Source organism: Canis lupus, chromosome 9, assembly GCF_048164855.1.
Source record: "Canis lupus baileyi chromosome 9, mCanLup2.hap1, whole genome shotgun sequence".
NCBI lineage: Eukaryota > Metazoa > Chordata > Mammalia > Carnivora > Canidae > Canis > Canis lupus.
The window spans coordinates 42,089,709-42,114,676 of record NC_132846.1 but is presented as its reverse complement, the minus strand read 5'-3'; the positions used below and the strand labels follow the sequence as shown (position 1 = coordinate 42,114,676).

At 35.6% G+C, this 24,968-nt stretch overlaps 2 protein-coding genes across 15 annotated transcripts in view; one reads left to right on the top strand and one right to left on the bottom strand.

Moving 5' to 3' along the window:
- The window catches only part of GPHN (gephyrin), a 625,629-nt gene that overhangs the window by 556,083 nt on the left and 44,578 nt on the right, over positions 1-24,968 (bottom strand). The window lies entirely within an intron of this gene.
- On the top strand, positions 14,568-24,503 carry LOC140640116 (small ribosomal subunit protein uS2-like). Its single transcript, XM_072838964.1, has one exon. It carries the CDS (start codon positions 23,533-23,535, stop codon positions 24,469-24,471), a length of 939 nt encoding a protein of 312 aa, XP_072695065.1. The 5' UTR covers positions 14,568-23,532; the 3' UTR covers positions 24,472-24,503.

Genomic DNA, 24,968 nt, shown 5'->3' with positions numbered 1-24,968 from the left:
TAGTGAATGCCAGTGTCGTGTTGGCTCCTACAGGTGAACATGTGTTATACTGAGGGCCGGGCAAAGGAGATGGTGCCTGCCAGCAACTTTGTTCCTGGAGGAGTCTCTCTGTGGGATGCACACTGTGATCTCTACATTACTCTCCCTCCCATGTGCCTCAAGTGTTTTTCAAACTGCTGCTTATATAGGGCAGCCCGGTGGATTAGCGGTTTAGCTCTGCCTTCAGCCTGGGGAGTGATCCTGGAGACCCGGGATCGAGTCCCACATCGGGCTCCCTGCCTGGAGCCTGCTTCTCCCTCTGCCTGTGTCTCTGTTTCTCTCTCTCTCTCTCTCTCTCTCTCAGTCTCTCATGAATAAATAAATAAAATCTTAAAAAAAAAAAAAACTGCTGCTTATATGCTGTATCACTACATGTTGTTCACTGTGCTGTCTCTTTAATGGCAGGGACTCAGTTTCCTAATCCCTCCAAACTCTCCCAGAGCTGAGCCCTCTGATTTTTAAAATTCCAAGCTTTACATCTCTCAGACTGTAAGAACTCAGAAAATTCAGCACCTCTATAGTTTTCAAAGCCAAAATTTATGGGGATTCATCTTTCCCATTCAGGCTCCCGTTGTGATAGTCTGTTTCTCACTACTCTGTGTGCCCATGGCTTTGTTCCCCACCTTGCCTCTGCCCTACCTACCCTCTTTGATGTGGACTTTTCCTTAGTTTTAGTTGTGGAATTTGTTCTGCCAGTATTTGGGTCATTTTTCGGGTTGTATATGCTGATATGAATATTATCTGGTTTTATTCATGGGACAATGTGAGCTTAGGGTCCTCTTATTCTGCCATCTTGGCCCCACTCTCCTTGTTACTTAAGTGTTTAAAAAGAGTGGAACAGGATATTTATATGTAGTGATCTCAGAGTGTATAAAAAACAAGCCAGATTCAGAGCCATTTCCACAGACATGGGGAACTAGAACCTAGGAATAAACCATGCCATTAGGCTTATCTTTGCCTCTCCAGCTCTCTGGTTTCTACTGCTATCTGAATGGACCTCATTCTTTCCAGCTAAACACAGGCTATCTGACTACATGGTATGGAAGATGGAAGGGGGACATGACCTTTGGCAAGTTGGAACTATCCACCTCTGGGTATATTATACTACAGCCAGTGGGATGGGGCATAATGGTTGCTACATGCAGGTTAAGTCTCTACCCAGTAACCAAAGGTAGAATATTATGTTTGGTAATCCCATCAAAAGCATAGTGGTTTATGTGTTAGGGTCTGTTAACAGAAATGGGAAAAATATGCTGGAGAAAGGAAAATAATATGTATAATTACATATTTTAATTCAATTTAAAAATGATTGTGACAGTTTTGTCCCTCTGTTGTGTATAACCAGGTCCCCCAGGATATCAACAGATTTATTGGTGCATAGGAATAAGTTCAGTTAGTTCTTGAAGGAGAACACCTTTTTTCATCACTCATGGTATATGACCATCAGCAGAGGTTTTAAACACAGGCCATCACTCAGTATTAATAAGGAATAACAAATGCAAGTATATATATTATATACTATTTCATGTGCTCAAAATGATTTTAATTTAGCTACAATATGCAGCACAACGTATTTTCTTCAACATGTTTTTATGTTCTTGAAAACAGATATTTCCTAGAATATCTTTTCAAGGCTTTCAAACAAGCATATTTTTATAAACATGCTATATTATTGATGGAAAATCAAAATAATTTTCAAATTCGCTAAATCATATCCCATTGAGTTGAAAAGACAGGAATTCAATCCATTATTAAAAACAGTTTTACTTAGGAAGTAGGAAAGATATGCTTGTAAAATGGGGAATATTGGATAATAAATAAAGTCACATATTCCGTAAGTACTTGAAGTAGGCTTTTGATAGTATTCAATTTGTTACATGTACTTGAATGAGAAGGTATTTAAAGTTCAAATTCAATTGCTTTTCCAGCCAAGGAAATTTTTAGAATCAAAGCACCTGTTTATTCATAATCTTTTGTTAAAATTTCTTTAGAGACTAAATAATCAATTTGATTTTAAAATAAAATAAATAAAAACAACTTTATAAATACATATTTCTCCCTCTTTTTCCCCTGGAAACAATAATAAATGTTACAGTACCAGGTTAGTGACTCAGTAGATAGCATTGTTCCCCTTAAATCAAAATGAAACTAAAAATCTGGCTTGAAATTTCATTGCAAGCAGCAGAGAAAATATGCTTAACCAAGAACTCTAATGAGCTTTTACCAGAAATATAAAACAATATCCTGAATATTTCTATTAATTAATGCTATTAATTAATGCATTGAATCAATCAAATCTTAAATATCATCAGTAATTATTAACAGAACATGTCTTTCTTTCCCACTGCAGCTTACCTAGAATTCTATAAATTTTCTATTGGAAATATTAATGAATTATCCAGTAATACTTCTTTTGAAAAAAAATTGGTCCTCTTCCACCTAATAAAAATGTGAAATAATAGTACTTTCTTTTAGCAGTACCATAATACAAATAAGAGAATATTAAAGAATATGGTTTCAAAATACTAATTAAGCTGTCATTATCCAGTTTTGAATGTACAGTTATAAATATTTTCTTCTCAAACATCACTCATTGTACTCTTCATTTACTGACGTGGCATAGTTGCCTACCTACCTTCAGAATTAGCTACCCTCACTTAAACTCTTTATTGGCAGGGAGGACATCTTAACACTTTTTTACAGCTCTCTTGGTACTTAGTAAATATATGAACATACCCATAGTGGCCCTTGAAAAACACCTATGTAAAAAAAGTACAAAATAAAGTTAATCATTAAACATAATACTCAGCAATAAAAGGTATTCAATAATTATTTACTGATTGGGGTATATAGTGAACAAAAGTGACACCAATATAACCTATTAGCCACACTGATAATTTAACCTGGAAATTTTATACTTGAGTTCTAAAGTAATGAGATTATTATTCCCATATTCACATAAAGGAAATAATCCACATACTTAAAACTAGGCTGTATTAATGGCCCTAGGATATCTGAGTGACCACCTTCATTTAGTCATTCAACAAGTATCTTCTGAGTACCTGCAATGTACCATATGACTTCACAATTCCAAGATACAAACAAACCCCTGGAGATTTTAAAAGGAATCAAGGTAACTCTCCTAGATCTGTTAGATCTATTAGATCAGCATCCCACACCTCTCTCATTTCCTTGCTCCGTATCTGGACAAAATAAGCCCCTGGAAGATTCCAGGTGAAAGGAATTCAGTATTAGACTTACCTATTTATCTGTTAGGACTTAGCATGAGTCACCCTTCCAGACTAAGTACTAACATAGACACACTGTTGCCAAAACTATACTACCATCCCAAGTACCTTAGGCTGCTAAACAAAATCTAAAGATCAGATACCACACCATCTTTAGGCTTTAATGTAGTTCTGGAGTCTTAGCCTTGCCCTAGTGTGTTCAAGATTCCAGGGCTGGATTTTGCTTCTGTTTTCTAACCAGTTCTTTATCTCAGGGTCTAAAGCCATGTTTCAGACCCCTGCTGGATAGCAAAATTTGGCTCCAAGATACATATCCCTTCATGATGATTATTCTCTATTCTGAATTTCCTGATATGCCCTGCCCAATTTGTGCTAAAACTTAGTAACAACACTGTAAAGACAACCAGAGCCACACCTTTTGATTACTTTCTTACCTACTCAGTTTAATTTACAAAGTCAGCATCTACAGTCAAATCTATACTACAAGGCTCCAAAGAGACCAAGTCTCTATTAAGTCCCAGACTTAACAACGGTCAACAGCTGTGTGTTGCCACGAGAAACCTTGCCATTTGCCCCGAAATGTGATGTCCTCTGCTTTATCCTACAAAATATTTAGAAGTCTATAGCACTCTTATGCCTCTAAAACCCAAAATATCTTTAGTTTAGAAGATAAACTAACAAATAAAAAATAACTAATTATCTGCCACTGCTAGGACTGATTATTAAAAGACCTTACACTTGGAGGGATGAGCACTGAGTGTTATGCTATATGTTGGCAAACTGAACTCCAATTTTAAAAATTTAAAAAATAATAAAATAATAAAATAATAAATAAAAGACCTTACAGATGATAAAGAAAAGTTCCTTCCCTCAAGGAGCTCAGTCCAGTGGGGTTAAAAGGCTTAATAGTAAAAACAGTTTAGGAACACATACAACGTAAACTAGGGAAAAAAAAGTAGAACAAAAAAATATTTACCAGTTGCCAGTATACAACATATCAAAGATACAGTTAATACAATTCCTTAGTATCTTTATTCCTTCATAAAACACCCTAAATTCTTTCAAGACTTTTCCAAAACTGACCTACCTTTCAAGTTCATTTTCTCGGTTTTCCTTACCTACTTTAAATCTCAGATTACTTCTGTAGCAGTGTGGTAAATGTGAAAGATAAAATTAAAAATACAAAAATATAAGTTAATATATGTTAGTTTACACACAAAGGCAGGAGTTTAGAGTCATTTTCTCAGTTCAAGGGTCACTTACATTTTGTATTTTTATATACATCTTTTTTTACTGCTTTTGATTTTTAAAAATTAGACTAGTAGCAAGTTTGATTACAATAGTAAGGATTATTAACATTTTACAGTATCTTTTTAAATTAATTAGCATAATCCTGACAATCACATATGTTTCAACAAGTCTGTTGTCAAATCATATGAAAGTAAACTAAGCCTCAAAATGGTTTATCTATCCAAAGACCAGAATTTGAAAGAGGAGTTAAAATAAATAACCTCTAAAGCCCTTCTGCATCCTAACACTTTATGTCTATACTATTTGCTTTAGGCCCTTGCTTAGCTTTTGCCACTTAGTACTAAAAATGGCATATCAGAGTTAACTATATGCTATTTTTCTTGCATTGGAAATACCTTATGGCATTTAGCTTAAATAAATTTGTATCTGGGCTAAGAGAGTGAACTTTTGGCAATTAATGAAACAGATAAAAAAAAGAGTATTATTATTGTCTCATTGTATCTTCTATTAAAAAAGAAACAAGTCTTTGATTCTTATGTCCAATGGTCATATACTTCAAAGGAACAAAGCCTCGTTCTCTACAGTTAAACACCAATAAATTATAGGTAAGAACATAGCAGTGCTGCAATAGCAAAACAAACTTTAATTTATGCTTTGAAACATAAGACACACTTTCAAGACTGTTAAACCTATTACTCATAAGATTATTTAACAACTCATCTTAGTGTTCTGTCCCTCTCTTTGGGACCTATACACTATTTGAGACCAAGTCTTAACTTAATCAGAAATTACATAATATAACTGTAAAAATTAAAAGAAACATTTCTTCATTCCTAATCATTTTTTCTTTTATCAAGTGAATGAAAGAAAATAAATTGTTAGGTCCTCTTATTTATATCTCAAGAATTTAGACAAAATCATTCTCTATTTTTATTTTTTTTAAGATTTTATTTATTTATTCATGAGAAACACAGAGAGAGAGAGAGGCAGAGACACAGGCAGAGGGAGAAGCAGGCTCCCTGCAAGGAGCTGGATGTGGGACTTGATCCCAGGTCCCCCGGATCACAACCTGAGCCAAAGGCAGACATTCAACTGCTGAGCCACTCAGGTGTCCCTCATTCTCTATTTTTAAAATATGTTAGCTCTGTAATTTTACATTAAGAAATAATACTTCTACTTTATTCTTGGTCAGGTGATATTTAACCATTTCCTATGAATTATCATAAATTTTTTGTTGACTTTGAAGCTTCAATAAGTTTAACTACAAGTTTAAAAAGAATATACATTTACATTTGTACAGCTCTATATCATCAGCAATTTTTTTCTGTATAAGCTATTAAATTAATCTTCATAATAATTCTGGAAATGTTCAAGAAAATTCTTAATTTTCTTGATAAGGAAACTGAGGCTAAAAGAAGATGCCTCATATCTGAAGGCATTTGAATCCTAAAGTTAAATCCAGGTATCTCACCCCAATTTCAGTGCTTTTCCCACCATACCATAGCAATCAGATAATTATGACATTATTATAAGAAATAAACTCCCAAAGGAATCTAAGACTCCTTGTGCCATCATGTAACAATTTGTCCTTGTGAAAACAAGTGAGACTAACAAATCAATCCTTACTCCTAGATAAGGCATAAAAAGTCACTGTACCCTTTTCCTACAAGACGGATTATATTTTTTTCCCAGAGAGAAAATGAATAACTTATGCAAATTGTGTGTTTAAAGATCTACTGCCATTTTTCATGTTTGAGATGTTTGTCTCCATAAATAGAGTTAAGGGCAAATCTGTCCTCTAGTTTTCCAAGCAAGGAAAAAGAACCTGTCACTGAACCTAACAATTTCTGCTACCAGGAAAGTAACAAGGATATGAAGAGTCAGAACACTTCTACTTTTTGTTGGAACAGTCATTGGCTGGTATCTATAGATGCTTGAACACAGGAGGCAAAACTTCTATTGCCCAACCTACAATTTTTGAACTAAGCTAATTCTGAGTATGAGGACTTTTTAAACAATTTAAGATTCCCACCTTCAAGTGTAGGTATAAAAAAGTACAGTTAGTGTTTGTATTCCAATGGACAAAAAGCAAAGGTTGGGAAAAATTCTCTTGATAGGTTTCTGTTTCCTAGTATACTGGAATTTTCATCTCATTGTGATCAAAAGAATCAGAGTATAGCTAGTCCAGAGAAAGATAGTTCCAGCATCCCTAAAACTGTCAGTCCCTAGAACAAATATGATTCAACATTAACCCACAGAATAAAGAGTTAATAACCCCCCAAAATAATTCAGCAGTCCAAATACAACTTGGAATAAAATTACTAATAAAAGTGGTTTAGGGATGCCTGGGTGGCTCAGTGGTTGAGCGTCTTGACTTTGGCTAAGGGCGTGATCCCGATCCCCACATCGGACTCCCTGCATGGGGCCTGCTTCTCCCTCTGTGTATGTCTCTGCCTCTCTCTGTTTCTCTCATGAATAAATAAATAAAATCTTATTTTTAATTAATTAATTAACTAAGGTGTTTTTTTTTTAATAAAAGTGGTTTAAATAAAGCATTCAAAACAAGTCCTTTAGAGGTCTTTACAAGTTGAAGCTGATGGATTTTGAACAAAGAAGACCGAAATTTTATTTTAGATTAGTAAAGAAAGACACTTAAAAGTATAAGCTTCTGGACTTATATCCTAATTCATCATTTCTTCTAGTTCTTTTATTAGCATTAAGATATTTATCTATTCTCCAAAGTCATCTAAGAAACTGAGTTCACTTTCATCTCTTGTTTCACCTCTGTCAAACATTTTAGAACTAAACAACTATTATTCTTCAGTTTTCTAAGCAATCAATTTCAGTTACTTTTGTGTAGACTAGTAATGAATGACTTCACAGATTTCTTAGGATTAGGTTTCTAATCATCTCAGAATACCCTATGAGAACTTCTACTCCAGGCATACTTTTTATATTATTTGGTTTCTGTCAGTTTTTATGCTTTGTTTTGTTTCCTCCACACAGGAACTACTCCGTCCTTCTGAACTCTGACCCCAATACAGTCCCCTTAATCTCCTCTAACAAATCTGACCATTCATTTCACTTTCTTTTTCTTTTTTTCTTTTTTTTTTTTTTTTTTGGCTTTCCTCAAGTTCTCTATATGTGGATATATTCTAAGTTGTCATAACTGCTTTTCTCTCCATAAACCCCTTATAACAATGGACTGTATATGTCAGAAAGTATCCTACTTCTATAAAGAAATAAACCATCTTCATTTAAGTTGTTTTGCCTAACAGTTTGGATGGTTTGTAATTAATTTGTAATTTAATGTTTAATTAAAATGCTAAAATACTAGATTATCCAAATTATACAACTTTTTTCCTTACTGACATTCTCTACAATAAAATAGGAGAACACTTTTTTTGTTACCATGCTAATAAGCACTAAGGATATAACAACTGAGAAAACAGCCTGCTGCCTATAATTTAACTGCTACCAATGAATCCATGTATTTAAAGTTAGAAGTTCAACTCTCAGAAAAACATACATCCTATTTCAGAGATGAAAACAGGAATAAGGACTTTGCTATAAAGATGAAGCAATTTATCACTTGCACACTTTCTTGCTTTTTATTTTAAAACAAGCTCAGAGATTATCTTTATCACTACAAAAATGCCAAGTTTTCTCAACAGTAACATAAAAAAAGACAATAAAGAAAAAAGAAAGCATATGGAAATACTAAATAAAACCACAGGAACTCTCAATCTAATTCACAAACTGGTCATCTGTTTTAATAAAGTTTTATGAAAACATGGCCACACCAACTTGTTAATGTATTTTCTATGCTTACTTTTGAGCTATCATGGCAGAGTTGAGTATTAGCAACAGAGTCTGTATGGTCCACAAATCTAAAATATTTACTATGTGGCCCTATAAGAAAAAATTTGCCAAGCCCTACTGTAACTGATTGGGTATCTACTCTCAAAATTCAATAATAAATTTTAAAAATAGCTAAATTTTTAATACACTTAAAAATTCATTAATTTTACATAACAGGTTAAGACACAAATGCTTATACGGTGTAATTACTATAGCTCTATACAACATAATTCGAAGGATTTACTCCCACTAGGAAACTGCTAACCCTCTCTAGATTTTTCATCTGTAAAATGGTGATAATAATTAGTTATTATAAATTATTGCAATAAAATGTGCTTTTCATAAAAATTAAACAAGAATTAAATAAGATGTAAAGAGTTAAAGATGTAAGAGCTTATGATGACTGGCACATAAAATTTACTCGACAGAAAAAAAATAAATAACAGAACTTCCACTTCTAGCCATGGCAGAATAACTGGTATCTGATTACATCTTTCACCATATACAGCTATAAAACTGAAGCAAGAGATAAAACAGTATCTGTTTTCAGACACTGAACCAAAGAGCAGCCCAGGATTGAGATTCATAAAAAAAGAAACATACACAGTAAGCCCCACAACAGTCAGGGCTTTCTGCCCAGAAGCATGTTCCAAACTACTCTGCAGGGAAGATAGAGCCCAAGCAGAGCCCAGTGGCCTCAATGAGCTAAAGATGCAGATATAGAGTTTAGGGACATTAATGCGGATGGAATTTACAGGGTTGTTTATCAAAAAGTAGGTAGTTTTACATAAAATGAATTCCAGAATCTGCAATAAGGTCTACAGCTTTGGCAAATTCCACACTTGCATGCACAGGGTGAGATTCTATGAGATCCGCACACTACAGTACTAGGAAACTTGGGTTAAACTGTTAATTCAAAAATCACAGTACTGTACTAGTTAAAAGTCCTGACCATTCAGAGTAGAGCAAACTCACTCAACACTCCAGGCATTCAAATAAGATCCCAGAAAGGCTACTATTTAGTACATTTACTCTGGACTTGTGTAACAAAACTACCAAAAAGATCAAACTGACAAAAAGTCATCCATTATACACATAATATACAATAAAAATTATACAGTATGTAATTGTATAATAAAATTACTTGGAAATTCAAAGGCATAGGAAAACGTAAGAATAAAAAAGAATAAGAATAAAAAATAAGAATAAAAAACTGAATATAGGGCAGCCCCGGTGGCGCAGCGGTTTGGTGCCACCTGCAGCCTGGGGAGTGATCCCAGAGTCCCGGGATCAAGTCCCACGTCAGGTTCCCTGCATGGAGCCTGCTTCTCCCTCTCCCTATGTCTCTCTCTCTCTCTCTCTCTCTCTCTCTCTGTCTATGAATAAATAAATAAAATCTTTAAAAATAATAATAATAAAATCTAAAAAAAGAAAAAACTGAATATATAAGGGAGCATACAAAAACTTTAAATCAGCTATTATAAAGCTTAAGACTTAAAGGAAGAAAAATACAATGAGTTAACAGAGAATAGCAACATAAAAATATTTTTAAAAAAGCAAAAGAATTTCCAGTTTAAGATGGAAAATGTAAACATCTGGAAAGAGTGTCATTCCCACTAATTCAAGAAGGAAAAAAAAAAAAAACTGTTAAACATTAAATTATCAACTTCTCCTGAGCCCATCAGAGAACTAAGGCCATAGGCCAAACAAGAAGAAGAAAGGCACCTAGGGAGAGAAACAGGACGTGAGCTTTTATCAACCTGGAACAGATACCACTGAACACTGTATAAACCACCAAGATTACACCAGAAATTATAAATCAACTACTAAAGGCTGGGGAGCTATCAAGAATATAAAATCCGGGGCAGCCCCAGTGGCACAGCGGTTTGGTGCCGCCTGCAGCCTGGGGTGTTATCCTGGAGACCCCGGATCGAGTCCCACATCCAGCTTCCTGTAGGGAGCCTGCTTCTCCCTTTGCCTGTGTCTCTGCCTCTCTCTCTCTGTGTGTGTCTCTATGAATAAACAAAATCTTAAAAATAAAATAAAATAAAATAAAATAAAATAAAATAAAATAAAATAAAATAATAAAATCATGAGGGGGCTGTAGTAGTGGGAGGGTTGTATACTGTGACACTGTGATTTATAATAAGAAATATATATTTGTTCTTCCCCTTTCCTGGCAGAGCTCCTAAAACTCTTGCAATTTCTGAAGTGATAAGGATAAAGATGTCTTCTATTATTCATAGCAAGTGCCTTTCAACCACACCTAAGTTTATGTTAATGGAGGTGACTTTTGGAAAGCCTCAGAACCTAAGGATAGGGACTGCTTGCCAGGAAAACCAACCAAGAGATAACATGTTTGGAATTTTCAGCCCCAAAACCCTCACTTACAGGTTGATGAACATGTGGCAATGCTGAGGGTAGCACCTGGAGAGAGCATGGAAACCCCATGGCTCTTCCCACCTAACTTAGTCTATGTAACTTTTCCATCTGAATTATATTATTTTATAATAAACCAGTAATCTAGTATGTAAACTATTCTCCTGAGTTCTCTGAACTGCTCTAGCAAACTGATTGAACTCAAAGAGGAAGACTTGGGAATCTCTGATTTCTGGGACTTTGGTCAGAAGCATAGATAACAACCTGGACTTGTAAATGTCACCTAAAATGAGAAAGGACCAGTGTTAAAGGACTAAACCTCTAACTGGCGGAATCTGAGGCTGACTCCAGGTCGACAATGTCAGAATTGAGTTAAACTGCGGGACACCCTGCTGATGGCACAGAACTGTTTGGTGTGTAGAAGATCCACACATACATTGTCAGAAGTGTTCTGAAGTAAAGTGCTCTGATTGCAAGTAGAGTGTTAAAAGTAGAAGATGGGAACACCTGAGTGGCTCAGTGGTTGAGCATCTGCTTTGGCTCAGGTCGTGATCCTGGGGTCCTGGGATCAAGTCCCACCCATATCGGGCTCCCCACAAAGAGCCTGCTTCTCCCTCTGCCTATGTCTCTACCTCTCTGTGTCTGTTTCTCATGAATAAATAAATAAAATCTTAAAAAAAAAAAAAAAGGAAAGAGAAAGAAGACACATATAGGACTGTTTTTCTTTTATATACACCGTTTTGGACACTCTTCTTCCTGGAACCCCACCAGGAACACAGAAAAGCTGAGGGAGAATTCTGAATAAGTTCTCCATTGCTGGCTAAGGGAAAACAGTACACAAGCTGAAACTCTACCCAGAATCATCCAGCTTACCTCCCTTACAAAATAAAACCTTAATCTGCAAGTCTGTACTAGAAGGCACTGTAAAATTCCCTTCAACCTAGGTGGGAAACTGACCAGAATCATTTGGTTATCTCCCTGATTTTGTCCTGAGGCAAAACTTTAATAAGTAGGAAGAGGTACACCAAAACCATACTTTCATGGAAACTCACTGCACCTGAGAAGGAAACATGGGGGGAAGGGGTTGCCCCAACTTTGGGAGAGGAAAAGTAGGAATACATGCTGGTCCCAACATTACAATTGAAAGGACAGGTATACTCGTGAAGTCCATAATCCCAATATCCAGGTTCAAAACGCCTTTCTAAAATAGAGACTAGGGATCCCTGGGTGGCTCAGCGGTTTCACGCCTGCCTTTGGCCCAGGGCGCGATCCTGGAGTCCCGGGATCGAGTCCCGGGATCGAGTCCCGCGTCGAGCTCCCGGCATGGAGCCTGCTTCTCCCTCTGCCTGTGTCTCTGCCTCTCTCTCTCTGTCAATCATAAATAAATAAATAAATAAATATCTTTTAAAGAAGATTAAAAGGATGCTTTAAAAAATAAATAATAAATAAATAAATAAATAAATAAATAAATAAATAGAGACTAAATAATAGCAGTATTTGAAAGTAGGATGGTGTATGCATAGTTACACGAACACACATATACATGCATTTAAATATATATACACATACAACCACACATACACAAAATCTTATTATTCCCACCTCACATTAGTAGTCTAAAATCCCTGCTCCCTTAATTTCATTGTTTCACAGTGCAGTCAGCAAAGAGGATTTTTTTTAATTTTTCATTATTGTAGTTGAAATACAATGCTGTATTAGTTTCCAGTACACAAAATAGTGATTACACATTTCTATTTTCTATTTCTATTATACATTTCTATTTCTACATTATACAATACTCAACACAATAAATGTAGTTACCATCTATCACTATATGACATCATTACAATATTACTGACTCTATTTCCTATGCTGCAATTTTTTTAAAGATTTATCTATTTATTTATTTATGATAGACACAGAGAGAGAGAGAGAAAGAGAGAGAGGCAGAGACACAGGCAGAGGGAGAAGCAGGCTCCATGCCGGGAGCCCAACACGGGACTCAATCCCGGGACTCCAGGACCATGCCCTGGGCCAAAGGCAGGCGCCAAACTGCCGAGCCACCCAGGGATCCACCCTATGCTGCAATTTTCATCTCTGCAACTTATTAATTTCATAACTGGAAATTTGTACCCCATAATCCTTTTCACCTATTTTCCCATCCCTCCATCCCACTCACCTCTGGCAACTTGTTTGTTGCCAGAGGTGGCAACAAATACAACTCTGTATTTGTTGGCAAATACAGAGAACCAATTTGTTCTCTGTATTTGCCAGTCTATTTCTGTTTTTTGTTTGTTTCTTTCTTAGTTTGTTTTTCAGATTCCACAAATAAGTGAAACTGTATAATTTGTCTTTCTCTGACTTATTTCACTTAGCCTAATACCCATGAGGTCCATCGATGTTGTCACAAATGGCAAGATCTCATTCTTTTTTATGGCTGAGTAACATTCCACTGTGTGAGTGACACATCTTCCTTATCCATTCATCTATTAGTGGGACACTTTAGCTGCTTCCATATCCAAGCTATTATAAATAATGCTGCAATGAATATAGGGGTGTATATGTCTTTTTTAATCTTTTATTTTCAGAAATAGCCAGAACAGGAATCACTGGACCATATGGTATTTCTATTTTTAATTTCTGGAGGAATCTCCATATTGTTTTCTATATTGGCTGCACCAATTTACATTCCTAATGGTGCACAAGAATTCCCTTCCCTCCACACTCTCACCAACACTTGTTATTTCCTGTCTTTCTGCTATCGGCCATTCTGACTGGTGTGAGGTGGTACTTCATTGTGGTTTTCATCTGCATTTTCCTGATTACTGATGTTGAATATCTTTTCATGTCTTCACTGGCCATTTATATGTTTTCTTTGGAAAAATGTCTACTCAGGTCTTCTGTCCATTTTTTAATTGCATTGTTGTGTTTTGGGGCTGTTGGGTTTTTTTTTTTTTTTTTGGTGTTGAATTGTAGGACTTCTTTATATATACTACATATTAACATCTTATTGGATATATTATCTGCAAACTCCTCTCTCATTGTGTAAGTTGCCTTTAAAAAAAAAGATTTATTTTTTTTTTATTTTTTATTTTTTTATTTATTCTTGAGAGACACAGAAAGAGAGAGGCAGAGACATAGGCAGAGGGAGAAGCAGGCTCCCTGCTGGGAGCCCGATGCGGGACTCAATCCCACGACCCCAGGATCATGACCTGAGCCAACGACAGATGCTTAACCACTGAGCCACCCAGGTGCCCATGTAAGTTGTCTTTTTATTTTGCTATTGGTTTTCATTGCTGCACAAAAGCTTTTCATTTTGGTGTAGTCCCAAAAGTTTGTTTTTGCTTGTTTCCCTTGCCTGAAAATACCTATCCATAGATATGTTGCTAAGGCCAATGTCTAAGAGGTCATTGTCTATGTTTTCTTTTCTTTTTTTTTTTTTTATGTTTTCTTTTACAAGTTTGATGGCCTCAGGTCTTACATGCAGGTCTTTAATCCATTGAGTTTGTTTTTCTGTATGGTACAAGAAAGTCGTCTAGTTTCATTCTTTTGCACATAGCTGCCCAGTTTTCCCAGCACCATTTATTGAAAAGACTATCTATTTTTTTTTTAATTTTATTTATTTATGACAGTCACACAGAGAGAGAGAGAGAGAGAGAGGCAGAGACACAGGCAGAGGGAGAAGCAGGCTCCATGCACCAGGAGCCTGACGTGGGATTTGATCCCAGGTCTCCAGGATTGCGCCCTGGGCCAAAGGCAGGCGCCAAACCGCTGCGCCACCCAGGGATCCCCTGAAAAGACTATCTTTTCACCATTGTATATCCTTGCCTCCTCTATCATAAATTGTTCATATAAACATGGGTATATTTCTGGGCTCTCAATTCTATTTCATTGATCTAAGTATCTATTTTTGTGTCAATACCATTACTGTTTTGTTTACTATAACTTTGTAATATAGCTTGAAATCTGAGATTGTGATACCTCCAGCTATGTTCTTCTTCCTTAAGATTGCTTTGGCTGGGGATCCCTGGGTGGCTCAGCGGTTTAGCACCTGCCTTCGGCCCAGGGCATGATCCTGGAGACCTGGATCGAGTCCCACATCAGGCTCCCTGCATGGAGCCTGTTTCTCACTCTGCCTATGTCTCTGCCTCTCCGTGTCTCTCTCTCTCTCTCTGTGTGTCTCTCATGAATAAATAAACAAAATCTTAAAAAAAAAAAAAAAAAAAAAAACATTTCTTTGGCTATTCAAAGTCTTCCATGGTTCCGTAAAAATTTTATGATTATTTGTTCTAGTTCTATGAAAAATTCTGTTGGTATTTTGATAGGGATTGCATTGAATAGGTATATTGCTTTGGATACTTTGGACATTTTGACAATATTAATTCTTCCAATCCATGAGCATGGTATACGTTTCTATTTTTCTTTTCTTTTTTTTTTTAAGATTTTATTTATTTATTCTTGAGAGAAAGTCAGAGACACAGGCAGAGGCAGAAGCAGGCTCCATGCTGGGAGCCTGATGTGGGACTCGGTCCTGGGACTCCAGGATCACATCCCGGGCCAAAGGCAGGCACTAAACCACTGAGCCACCCAGGCTGCCCAGTTTCTATTTTTCTATGCCATCTTTAATTTATTTCATCAATGCCGTTTAGTTTTTACTCTATAGGTCTTTCACCTCCTTGGTTAAATTTATTCTTAAGTACTTTATTCTTTTTGGTGCAAATATAAATGGGATTATTTTAATTTCTATTTCTGCTACTTTGTTATTGGTGCATAGAGATGAAACAAAACTTCCTTAAAAAAAGGAAATGCAACAGATTTCTGTACATTCTGCAACTTTATTAAATTCAATTATTAGTTTTCATAGTTTTTTATGGTGGAGTCTTTTGGGTTTCATATATATATCTTGTCATTTGCAAATGTGGCAGTTTTACTTATTCCCTGCCAAATTGGAAACATTTACTTCTTTTTCTTGTCTGATTGCTATGGCTAGGATTGCCAGTACTATGTCACATAACAGTAACATGAGTGGACATCCTTATATTATTCCTGATTTAAAGGAAAAAGCTTTCAGCTTTTCACCATCGAGTATGATGCTAGCTGTAGGTTTGTCATATAAGGCCTTTTTATGTAGAGGTATATTCTCTCTAAACCCACTTCACTGAGAGTTATCATGAATGGATGTTGAATTTTGTCATATGTTTTTCCTGCAACTATTGAGATGATCATATAATTTTTACCTTCATTTTGTTAATGAGAAGTATCACATTGATTTGTGGATATTCTTTGCATTGCTGGAATAAATTCTACTTGATCAAGGTGAATGATTCTTTTAATGCATTGTTAAATTTGGCCTGCTAATATTTTAAGTTCTTTTGCAACTATGGTTCATCAAAAATATTGGCCTATAGTTTTCTAAGTGCCTTTGTCTGGTTTTGGCATGAGGACAATGCTGGCTTCACAGAGTGAACTTGGAAGGTTTCCTTTCCTCTATATTTTTTTGAAATAGTTTGAGAAGAGGGTATTAGCCCTTCTGTAAATGTTTTGGTAGAGTTCAACTGTGTAGCCATCTGGTCCTATGTTCATTGGGAGTTTTTTGATTACTGACTCAATTTTGTTACCAATAATAGGTCTTTTCAAATATTCTATTTCCTCCTCATTCAGTTTTAGAAGATTGCATGTTTCTAGTAATTTATCCACTTCTAGGTTGTCCAATTTGTTGGCATATTAATTTTTCATAGTAGTCTCTTAAATTCCTTTGTATATCTGTGGTGAGGGTTGTTACTTCTCTTTCATTTCTGGTTTCATTTGAGTCTGAGTCCTTTCCCTTTTCCTTAATGAATCTGGTTAAAGATTAAATTTGATAGATTAAAATCTATCAATTTTGTTTATTTTTTCAAAGAACCAGTTTCATTTATCTGTTCTATTGAGTTTTAGTCTCTATTCCATTTATTTCCACTCTGATCTTCATTATTCCCTTCCTTCTAATAACTTTTGGCTTTGTTCTCCTCTTTCTAGTTCCTTTAGGTCTAAGGTTAGATTGTTTCATATTTTTCTTGTTTCTTGAAACAAAGAAATTATTAATAAGATTCTATCTGATTTAGAACATGCACCCTCTCAATTTCTGAGTCCTAAACCATATTTATATATAGAAAGAGGTACATTTAAGTATAACTCAAAATTATTTTGGCCTGTGCATGGGAGAGGAGGGGGGATCATAAAATGTCACTGAATATTTTAGAAGCAGACTGGATTTCAGATATAAACTAAGATTTAATTCCACTATTTAAAAAGTTAAAAAAAACAAAAAAACAAAAACTAATGCCACAGGGATTTTCCCAAGGTCATACAACTAAATGATGACAGAGTCAGAACTGAAACCCAAGTCTACTCAGTTTTTAGTTGATGAATACAATAACCAAACTTGCTAGCTCATTATAAAAGTTTTTTCAAAAAGTTTAGGATCAAAAGGAAAAGCAAAAAAGCTAATATTATTTAAGTTCTAGTTCCTGACAATAAAATGACATTAGTTTCCCATACCCTACAAAGCAGAAATTTCTTCCTTTGAATATAGTAAACTTGAATTATGTGTCACTTTTAAACAATCGTCACTACCACAATCACAACATTGATTTTTGGTATGGAGACAAACCACAATTTCAGAAAATAAAAGACTCAGCAAGCGGTATTCAAACTAACCTTAGTTGGGATCCCTGGGTGGCGCAGCGGTTTGGCGCCTGCCTTTGGCCCAGGGCGCGTTCCTGGAGACCCAGGATCGAGTCCCACATCGGGCTCCCGGTGCATGGAGCCTGCTTCTCCCTCTGCCTGTGTCTCTGCCTCCCTCTCTCTCTCTCTCTCTCTGTGACTATCATAAATAAAATAAAAAAAAATCAAACTAACCTTAGCAAACATATTTATATCTGTGTATTTATGTTTATATATAAAGTACATTAAGCAAGGCCTAAGAGTTATATGTAAGTGATGAATCACTAAATTCTATGGCTGAAACCAATATTACCCTATATGTTAACTAACTAGAGTTTAAATAAGAACTTGAAACAAACAAAAAAAAAGCAAGGCCTAAAAATTAATTTTCCAAATTTTGAATCACGCCAACTCATTCAGATTTATCAGTTGTGTACTCACACAGAATTATGTGAATTCTGTAATCATTAGGTTTATCTGTTTGTGAATAGGAAAAGGTTTCACTCAGTTACTTAATTTAGAAAGGTCAAACAACCCAGTATTAAATCTCTTATTATTTGCTCCTAAGAAGTGACTTTTATTATATAAATGGCATATCTAAGTTAAACACAGTAAGAAACAACATGACAAAAAGCACATGTATCCTATATCACTTTAGCAGATTTCTTTTGTCAAGACACCAAATTCACTAAGAAACCTGTCAAGTCCAAGTAACCTACCTATGATGTTCAAAGTACCACTCTTTTCCAAAAGATATCCATTGTCATCAAAGGAAAGAACTTTCAGTCCACAGTTCAGTTATTTGCCCAAAACAGTTACACCTTTCAGTATAAATGAGAAGCGTAATCAAAGTACACAACACTTAGCTATAAAAGATCAGCAAATAGAGTAGACAATGTGTTTACCATAAAAAAAAAAAACTAAACCCTTTAAACTATGACTGCTGCAATAAATTGCATTTTTATGAATGGGCATGGTTGTTGGCATATAATAACCCTCTCCTTGTGGTAATTTACCCCCTTATCTTCCTCCCCATTTTACAGATGAATCATCCAACACAAAAACTAACTAGAAATAGTAAATTTTATTTACTACACAAAACTTTGCTATAAAATTTGAGGAATAGATTTAATATACATGCCAAGGAATAACATTTTCTAATGTCAATTGTTAAAAAAAAAAAAAAAAAAACTATTGGGTTTAAATTATAGTAGCATTTGTAAAAAAGTAATTTTTAATTATTAATCTAAATTTAATTGTAGTATGCTAAAAATATAACAAGGTACTATCTTTTTTTATATCCTTTCTTGGACCAGGAAGAATTTCAAATACAAGTTTACTTTTAAAATGTGATAGCATAAATCAAACATGAATTCTCAAATACAAAAAAAAACAATAGTAAGGCCAAAGTAGAACCTGAAATAAGGCTAAAAATGTTCCATTAGTGTAAAACCATTTGCATATGTTTTAGTAGATATATATATATTAGAAGATATATCTAAATAAAGCCAGCTACTGGTATATGTATAAAATGTTTTTTAAAAAGTTATACTAGGGATCCCTGGGTGGCGCAGCAGTTTAGCGCCTGCCTTTGGCCCAATGCGCGATCCTGGAGACCCAGGATCGAATCCCACGTCGGGCTCCCGGTGCATGGAGCCTGCTTCTCCCTCTGCCTGTGTCTCTGCCTCTCTCGCTCTCTCTGTGTGACTATCATAAATAAATAAAAATTTTAAAAAAAATTTTAAAAAAATAAAAATAAAAAAATAAGAAGTTATACTAGAAATTTATACTGATTACCTTTAAAGAAAAGGACAAGAGGTTGAGGTTGAGAAATATCTTTCAATTTAAACACTTCTACACTATACTGAATATATAGTGTGTTTATATTTTAATTCTTCAAATGCAAATAAATCATAAATGAAGTACTAAGTAGACCATGAGAAAATAAGTATTAGATTGCCAAAACAAAATTAAGAATCCAGGGTATGGAAAGTACAGAGGATTAGATAAGACTAAATACCCTTTAAGGTGTATTAAAGGGTGGCAGACTGTGATATTTTTGTAGGAAGTGGAATATAGCAATGGGCAAAAAAGATAAACTGCTATTTATCATACCAAAATCTTGGTTTTGTGATCAAAAGAAGTCACTCTAAGAAAAATACTACTTCTAGATTCCTCTTACTCCTTTTTCAACCCTTGGGCTAGCTTCAAGATTTAATAAAGCCATATATAGAGTCTTAATCCCCACCCAAACAAAATAAAAGGGGAAGACACATTAGTGGTACCCAAGATCAAGTTTTCTTAATGAATTTTAGTCATTCTCAGTAAATATAGACAAGTAAATGAATGTATTAATTTTTTTTATAAAACTAACTTTATTGAATGTAGGACTTCTTTATTCTATAATTTTGTCCTTCCTTTTTTTGATATTCAGTTTTTGTTGTTGTTTTTTTTTTTTTTTTAAGAGAAGGAGAAAGAGTAGGGGGGAGAGGCAGAGGGAAAGGGAGAGAATTTTAAGCAGGCTCCATGCCCACTATGGAGCCCCACATGGGGCTCAATCTAACAACATCATGATCTGAGCAGAAATCAAGAGCTGCACACTTAACCACCTGAGCCACCCAGGTGCCCCCAAATGTTCTTTTATCATCCAATGGTGATAGCTGATAACAGCTGGGGTTTTATTATGCTCTTGGAAAAATAAAGGGTTGGCACTACTTTTTCCATCCTCCATACTTTCTAATACATTTTACTAGTCCATGGAATCCAAAAATTTAGGAACTACTATGGTAGATACTAAGGATAGTTATTTATTTTTGAGCCCAAAGTAAAGTTTAAATCTTCTTGTAATTTAATAAGTAACCACATTTACATAGAAATAGCTATCTATTTCCCTGGAGGTATAAAGGTAAATAGGAACTTCAGAAATCATTAAGAATACATGTTCACGTGCTCTGAATGCTTCAAATGGAAGATGCAATTATTTTATTCATGAAGTACTTACTGTGTATCTACAATGACAGTAATGTAAAACATTAATAAAAATTTGCTATGGCCTCATTTAAACTCTAAATAGTAGAATCAATGGTTAGTCAGTAGGCAAGAAAAGCCAGACAAGAAATTATCAGAATTTGATATCAGGGGACACCTAGGTGGCTCAGCGGTGGAGCGCTTGCCTTCGGCCCAGGGAGTGACCCCGGGATCCCGGGATCGAGTCCCACATGGGGCTCCCTGCATGGAGCCTGCTTCTCCCTCTGCCTGTGTCTCTGCCTCTCTCTGTATCTCTCACGAATAAATAAATAGAATCTTTTAAAAAAAAAAAAAAGAATTTGATATCAGAAAGAGTCCTACCTGTGACCAACGAACAAAAAATGTAAGCAAACAGAATTACCAAGATGAGTTGGCAAAAGAAATAAAAAACTAACCACGAGGCCTAGGTTTCAGGAGCAAAAGTCCTTTCTCTACAAAGAGATAGTGATTAATTAGACAGGATACCTATTACTGCAACCAAAGTACTAAAAAAAAGTATTTGGTCATCAGAATCAGAAACAAATATATTCAAACTGAAAAAATAAGAATATAACTAGGTACATTTTTAGCTTAGGATTGTTGTACATTTCCTTTAAACCAGAAAGAAGTGAGTCCTATTCTAAGGTCTCGCTAAACTTTCAAATAAACATTAAAAAGTATCAGATAAAATTTAGAGCTAAAAGACAGAGGCAATGTCATTTAAATGAAATCTATTCAGAAATAATGCAGAAAGAACTCTGCTTTGGAACAAAAGTGAAACCAACAGCAAAGACTTAGGTACATGTATAATAAACCCACTATGCTGCAAACCCTATACATGTAGTATGAGGTTGAAATTACATCTTAATTTATTGTGTACATTAGCCATGCTAGATGTTATACCCTATATAATACTTTGCAATTATATTTCTAGCATTCAAGAAACTAAGTTCATGAGTCTTAAATGATCGTTATTCTTAAATCTAGAGCCTCACATACTGTTTAATAAGTTCTCTACAGGTTACATATTTAAACCAATAAAATTGGGCAGGCCCAGTGGCTCAGTGGTTTAGTGCCAGCTTTCGGCCCAGGGTGTGATCCTGGAGACCCGGGATCAAGTCCCACGTCAGGCTCCCTGCATGGAGCCTGCTTCTCCCTCTGCCTGTGTCTTTGCCTCTCTCTCTCTCTCTCTCTCTCTCTCTCTGTGTGTGATGAATAAATAAAATCTTTAAAAAAAAAAATAAACCAATAAAATCCCTGAAGAAAAACTTTTTTTGTCTGTGCCTCCTTACTAAAAGCTGTCAAAACCTCAGGACTTGTTATCTTACATGGCAAGTATAGTTAAGATTATGTGCCAGGAGGTAGATTCTCTTGGTTCATTTGGGTTGGCCCAATATAATCACTTGAATCCTTAAAAGAATCTTTCTCAGTTGTTTTCAAAGAAAAAGTACAGGACAGATGGCAGTGTAAGAAGGACTAGACCTAGGACTGTTGACCTTGAAGGTGAAAAGAGGCAGCCATGAGCCAAAGAAAGTAGGCAGCCACTAGAACCTGGAAAATGGCAAGGGATTATCAGATTCTCTCCAATAGCATCCAGAAAGCAATGCAGCCCTGCTAACACCTTGATTTTAACCCAGTGAGATCCATTTTGAACCTCTGACCTACAGAACTATAAGATAACATTTATATTGCTTAAGCCATCTTCATTGTGGTAATTTGTTACAGAAATAGAAAACTAATGCAGTATATAGTGTATAAAGTAACTTCAGGTTTATAAATTAAGATTAATTTCAATTTACTCAGCCAATTTTAGAAAAAATACACAAACCATACATATAGATGAAAACACTAGACTAAAAATAAGATAACCTGTATTCTAGCTATAGTCTGACAACTGAATATCTGGGGGACTTTGAGTAAGCTATTTCTTCACCATTTAGACACCAACTTCCCCAATCAGAAAATGTAATTTATAAAGCAATGGTTATGAAATAAATAAACACAGCAATTATATTCTATACTAGTATACTATACTCTATATACTACACTCTATATTCTGTACTATATACTATACTATATACTCTATACTACATACTATATTCTATACTCAAGAAATCTCAGGATTAAACAGAATACAGAAATAGCTACTAATTTAAGATTATATTAATGAGACTAGCATTACATGTTTAATTCCATTTATAATAATGAACTCTACACTAAATGATATGAGCAATTAAAAGAAAAATGACTTAAAATGTGTAACAAAGCCCTTAACAGAAGAACCACATTTTCAAGGCTGAAAAAACAATAAAGATTTCTTGAGGGCAGCCCAGGTTGCTCAGCGGTTTAGGGCCGCCTTCAGCTCAGGGCCTGATCCTGGAGACCCAGATCGTACATGGCAAGTGTAGTTAAGATTATGGGCCATGAGGGGATCCAGTCCCACGTCGGGCTCCCTGCATGGAGCCTGCATCTCCCTCTGCCTGTGTGTCTGCCGCGCTCTGTCATTCATAAATAAATAAACAAACAAACAAACAAACTTTTTTAAAAAAGATTTCTTGGAAGGAAGTCTATGATACAAAAAATATATGGGTCTGATGAGTATCATTATCTAAAGCACAGACAGTAAAATCAGATTATCTGACACCTTTTCTCTCATTGTTGCACAGAAAGAAATGTTTTTGATCTTCAGAAACTGAATGTTGTCCTCTTTGTGTTTTACTCACTGTTTCAATTATGTTTTGTACAATAACAAGGTATTTATGTCATTTCTTAAAATAAATTCTGAGTACATACTATCATAATGCTATAGTGTCAGTCTTATACAGGGATGCTTCCTAATACATCATGATAAAAATTACCAAAACTCAACTAGAAATCTATCCCACTTTGAGAGATTTAACACAATATAAACTGTCAGTCTTATACAGGGATGCTTCCTAATACATCATGATAAAAATTCCCAAAACTGCCTTTCCGCGCTACCCAGGGAAGGGTCCATACGGCATTGTTTTGCGTTCCCATCGTAACTTAAAGGGAAACTTTAACAATGTCCGGAGCCCTTGATGTTCTGCAAATGAAGGAGGAGGATGTCCTCAAATTCCTTGCAGCAGGAACCCACTTAGGTGGCACCAACCTTGACTTCCAAATGGAACAATACATCTACAAAAGGAAAAGTGATGGTATCTACATCATAAATCTGAAGAGAACCTGGGAGAAGCTTCTGTTGGCAGCTCGTGCCATTGTTGCCATTGAAAACCCAGCTGATGTCAGTGTTATATCATCTAGGAATACTGGCCAGCGAGCTGTGCTGAAATTTGCTGCTGCTACTGGAGCCACTCCTATTGCTGGCCGCTTCACTCCTGGAACCTTCACTAACCAGATCCAGGCAGCCTTCCGAGAGCCAAGGCTTCTGGTAGTTACTGATCCCAGGGCTGACCACCAGCCTCTCACAGAGGCATCTTACGTTAACCTGCCTACCATTGCTCTGTGTAACACAGACTCTCCTCTGTGCTACGTGGACATTGCCATCCCTTGCAACAACAAGGGAGTTCACTCAGTGGGTCTGATGTGGTGGATGCTAGCCCGGGAAGTCCTGCTCATGCGTGGCACCATTTCCTGTGAGCACCCATGGGAAGTCATGCCTGATCTCTACTTCTATAGAGATCCTGAAGAGATTGAAAAGGAAGAACAGGCCGCTGCTGAAAAGGCTGTAACTAAGGAGGAATTTCAGGGTGAATGGACGGCTCCAGCTCCTGAGTTCACTGCTACTCAGCCTGAAGTTGCAGACTGGTCTGAAGGCGTGCAGGTGCCCTCTGTGCCTATTCAGCAGTTCCCTACTGAAGACTGGAGTGCTCAGCCAGCCACTGAAGATTGGTCTGCAGCTCCCACTGCTCAGGCCACTGAATGGGTAGGAACAACCACTGAGTGCTCTGAAGCTGCTCTTCCACAGAAGGAACAGAATGGAAATAAGGTTGACGGAAAATAAACAGTTTCTTAAAAAAAAAAAAAAAAAAAAAATCCCAAAACTCAACTAGAAATCTATCCCACTTTGAGAGATTTCATTTAAGAAGGGAAAAAATGTCACCTTTTCAGGGTTGTAAAGAGAAAATATTTCTATTATGAAATTTTTAAATAATTTTCCAATGAATTACTAAACTACTCCTAAAATATTGAGTACCTACTAATGACCATCAACTGTCTCTGGTAAATAATAATTAGAGCCATTTGTTAAAATCCCAGCCAGATCAAAGAAACATTTTTAAACCAAAATGAGAATCAAGGGCAAGAGAAAATTCCAAATCAAAATTTGGAATTCCACAACTACTAGATATGTTAATAATTCAAATAACTGAAAAATAACTTTTAAGGGATTTAATCCATACATAATTCTGAAATTGCACATTCTTTTAAAAGTCAATTTTTGATGACAGCTTTCTTTAAACACTTAAGTTAGAAAATCCAGTAGATTCAGAAGAGAACATA

Excerpts from the sequence above, each read along its gene's own strand:
- LOC140640116 (XM_072838964.1), top strand. The coding sequence starts at position 23,533 with ATGTCCGGAGCCCTTGATGTTCTGCAAATGAAGGAGGAGGATGTCCTC.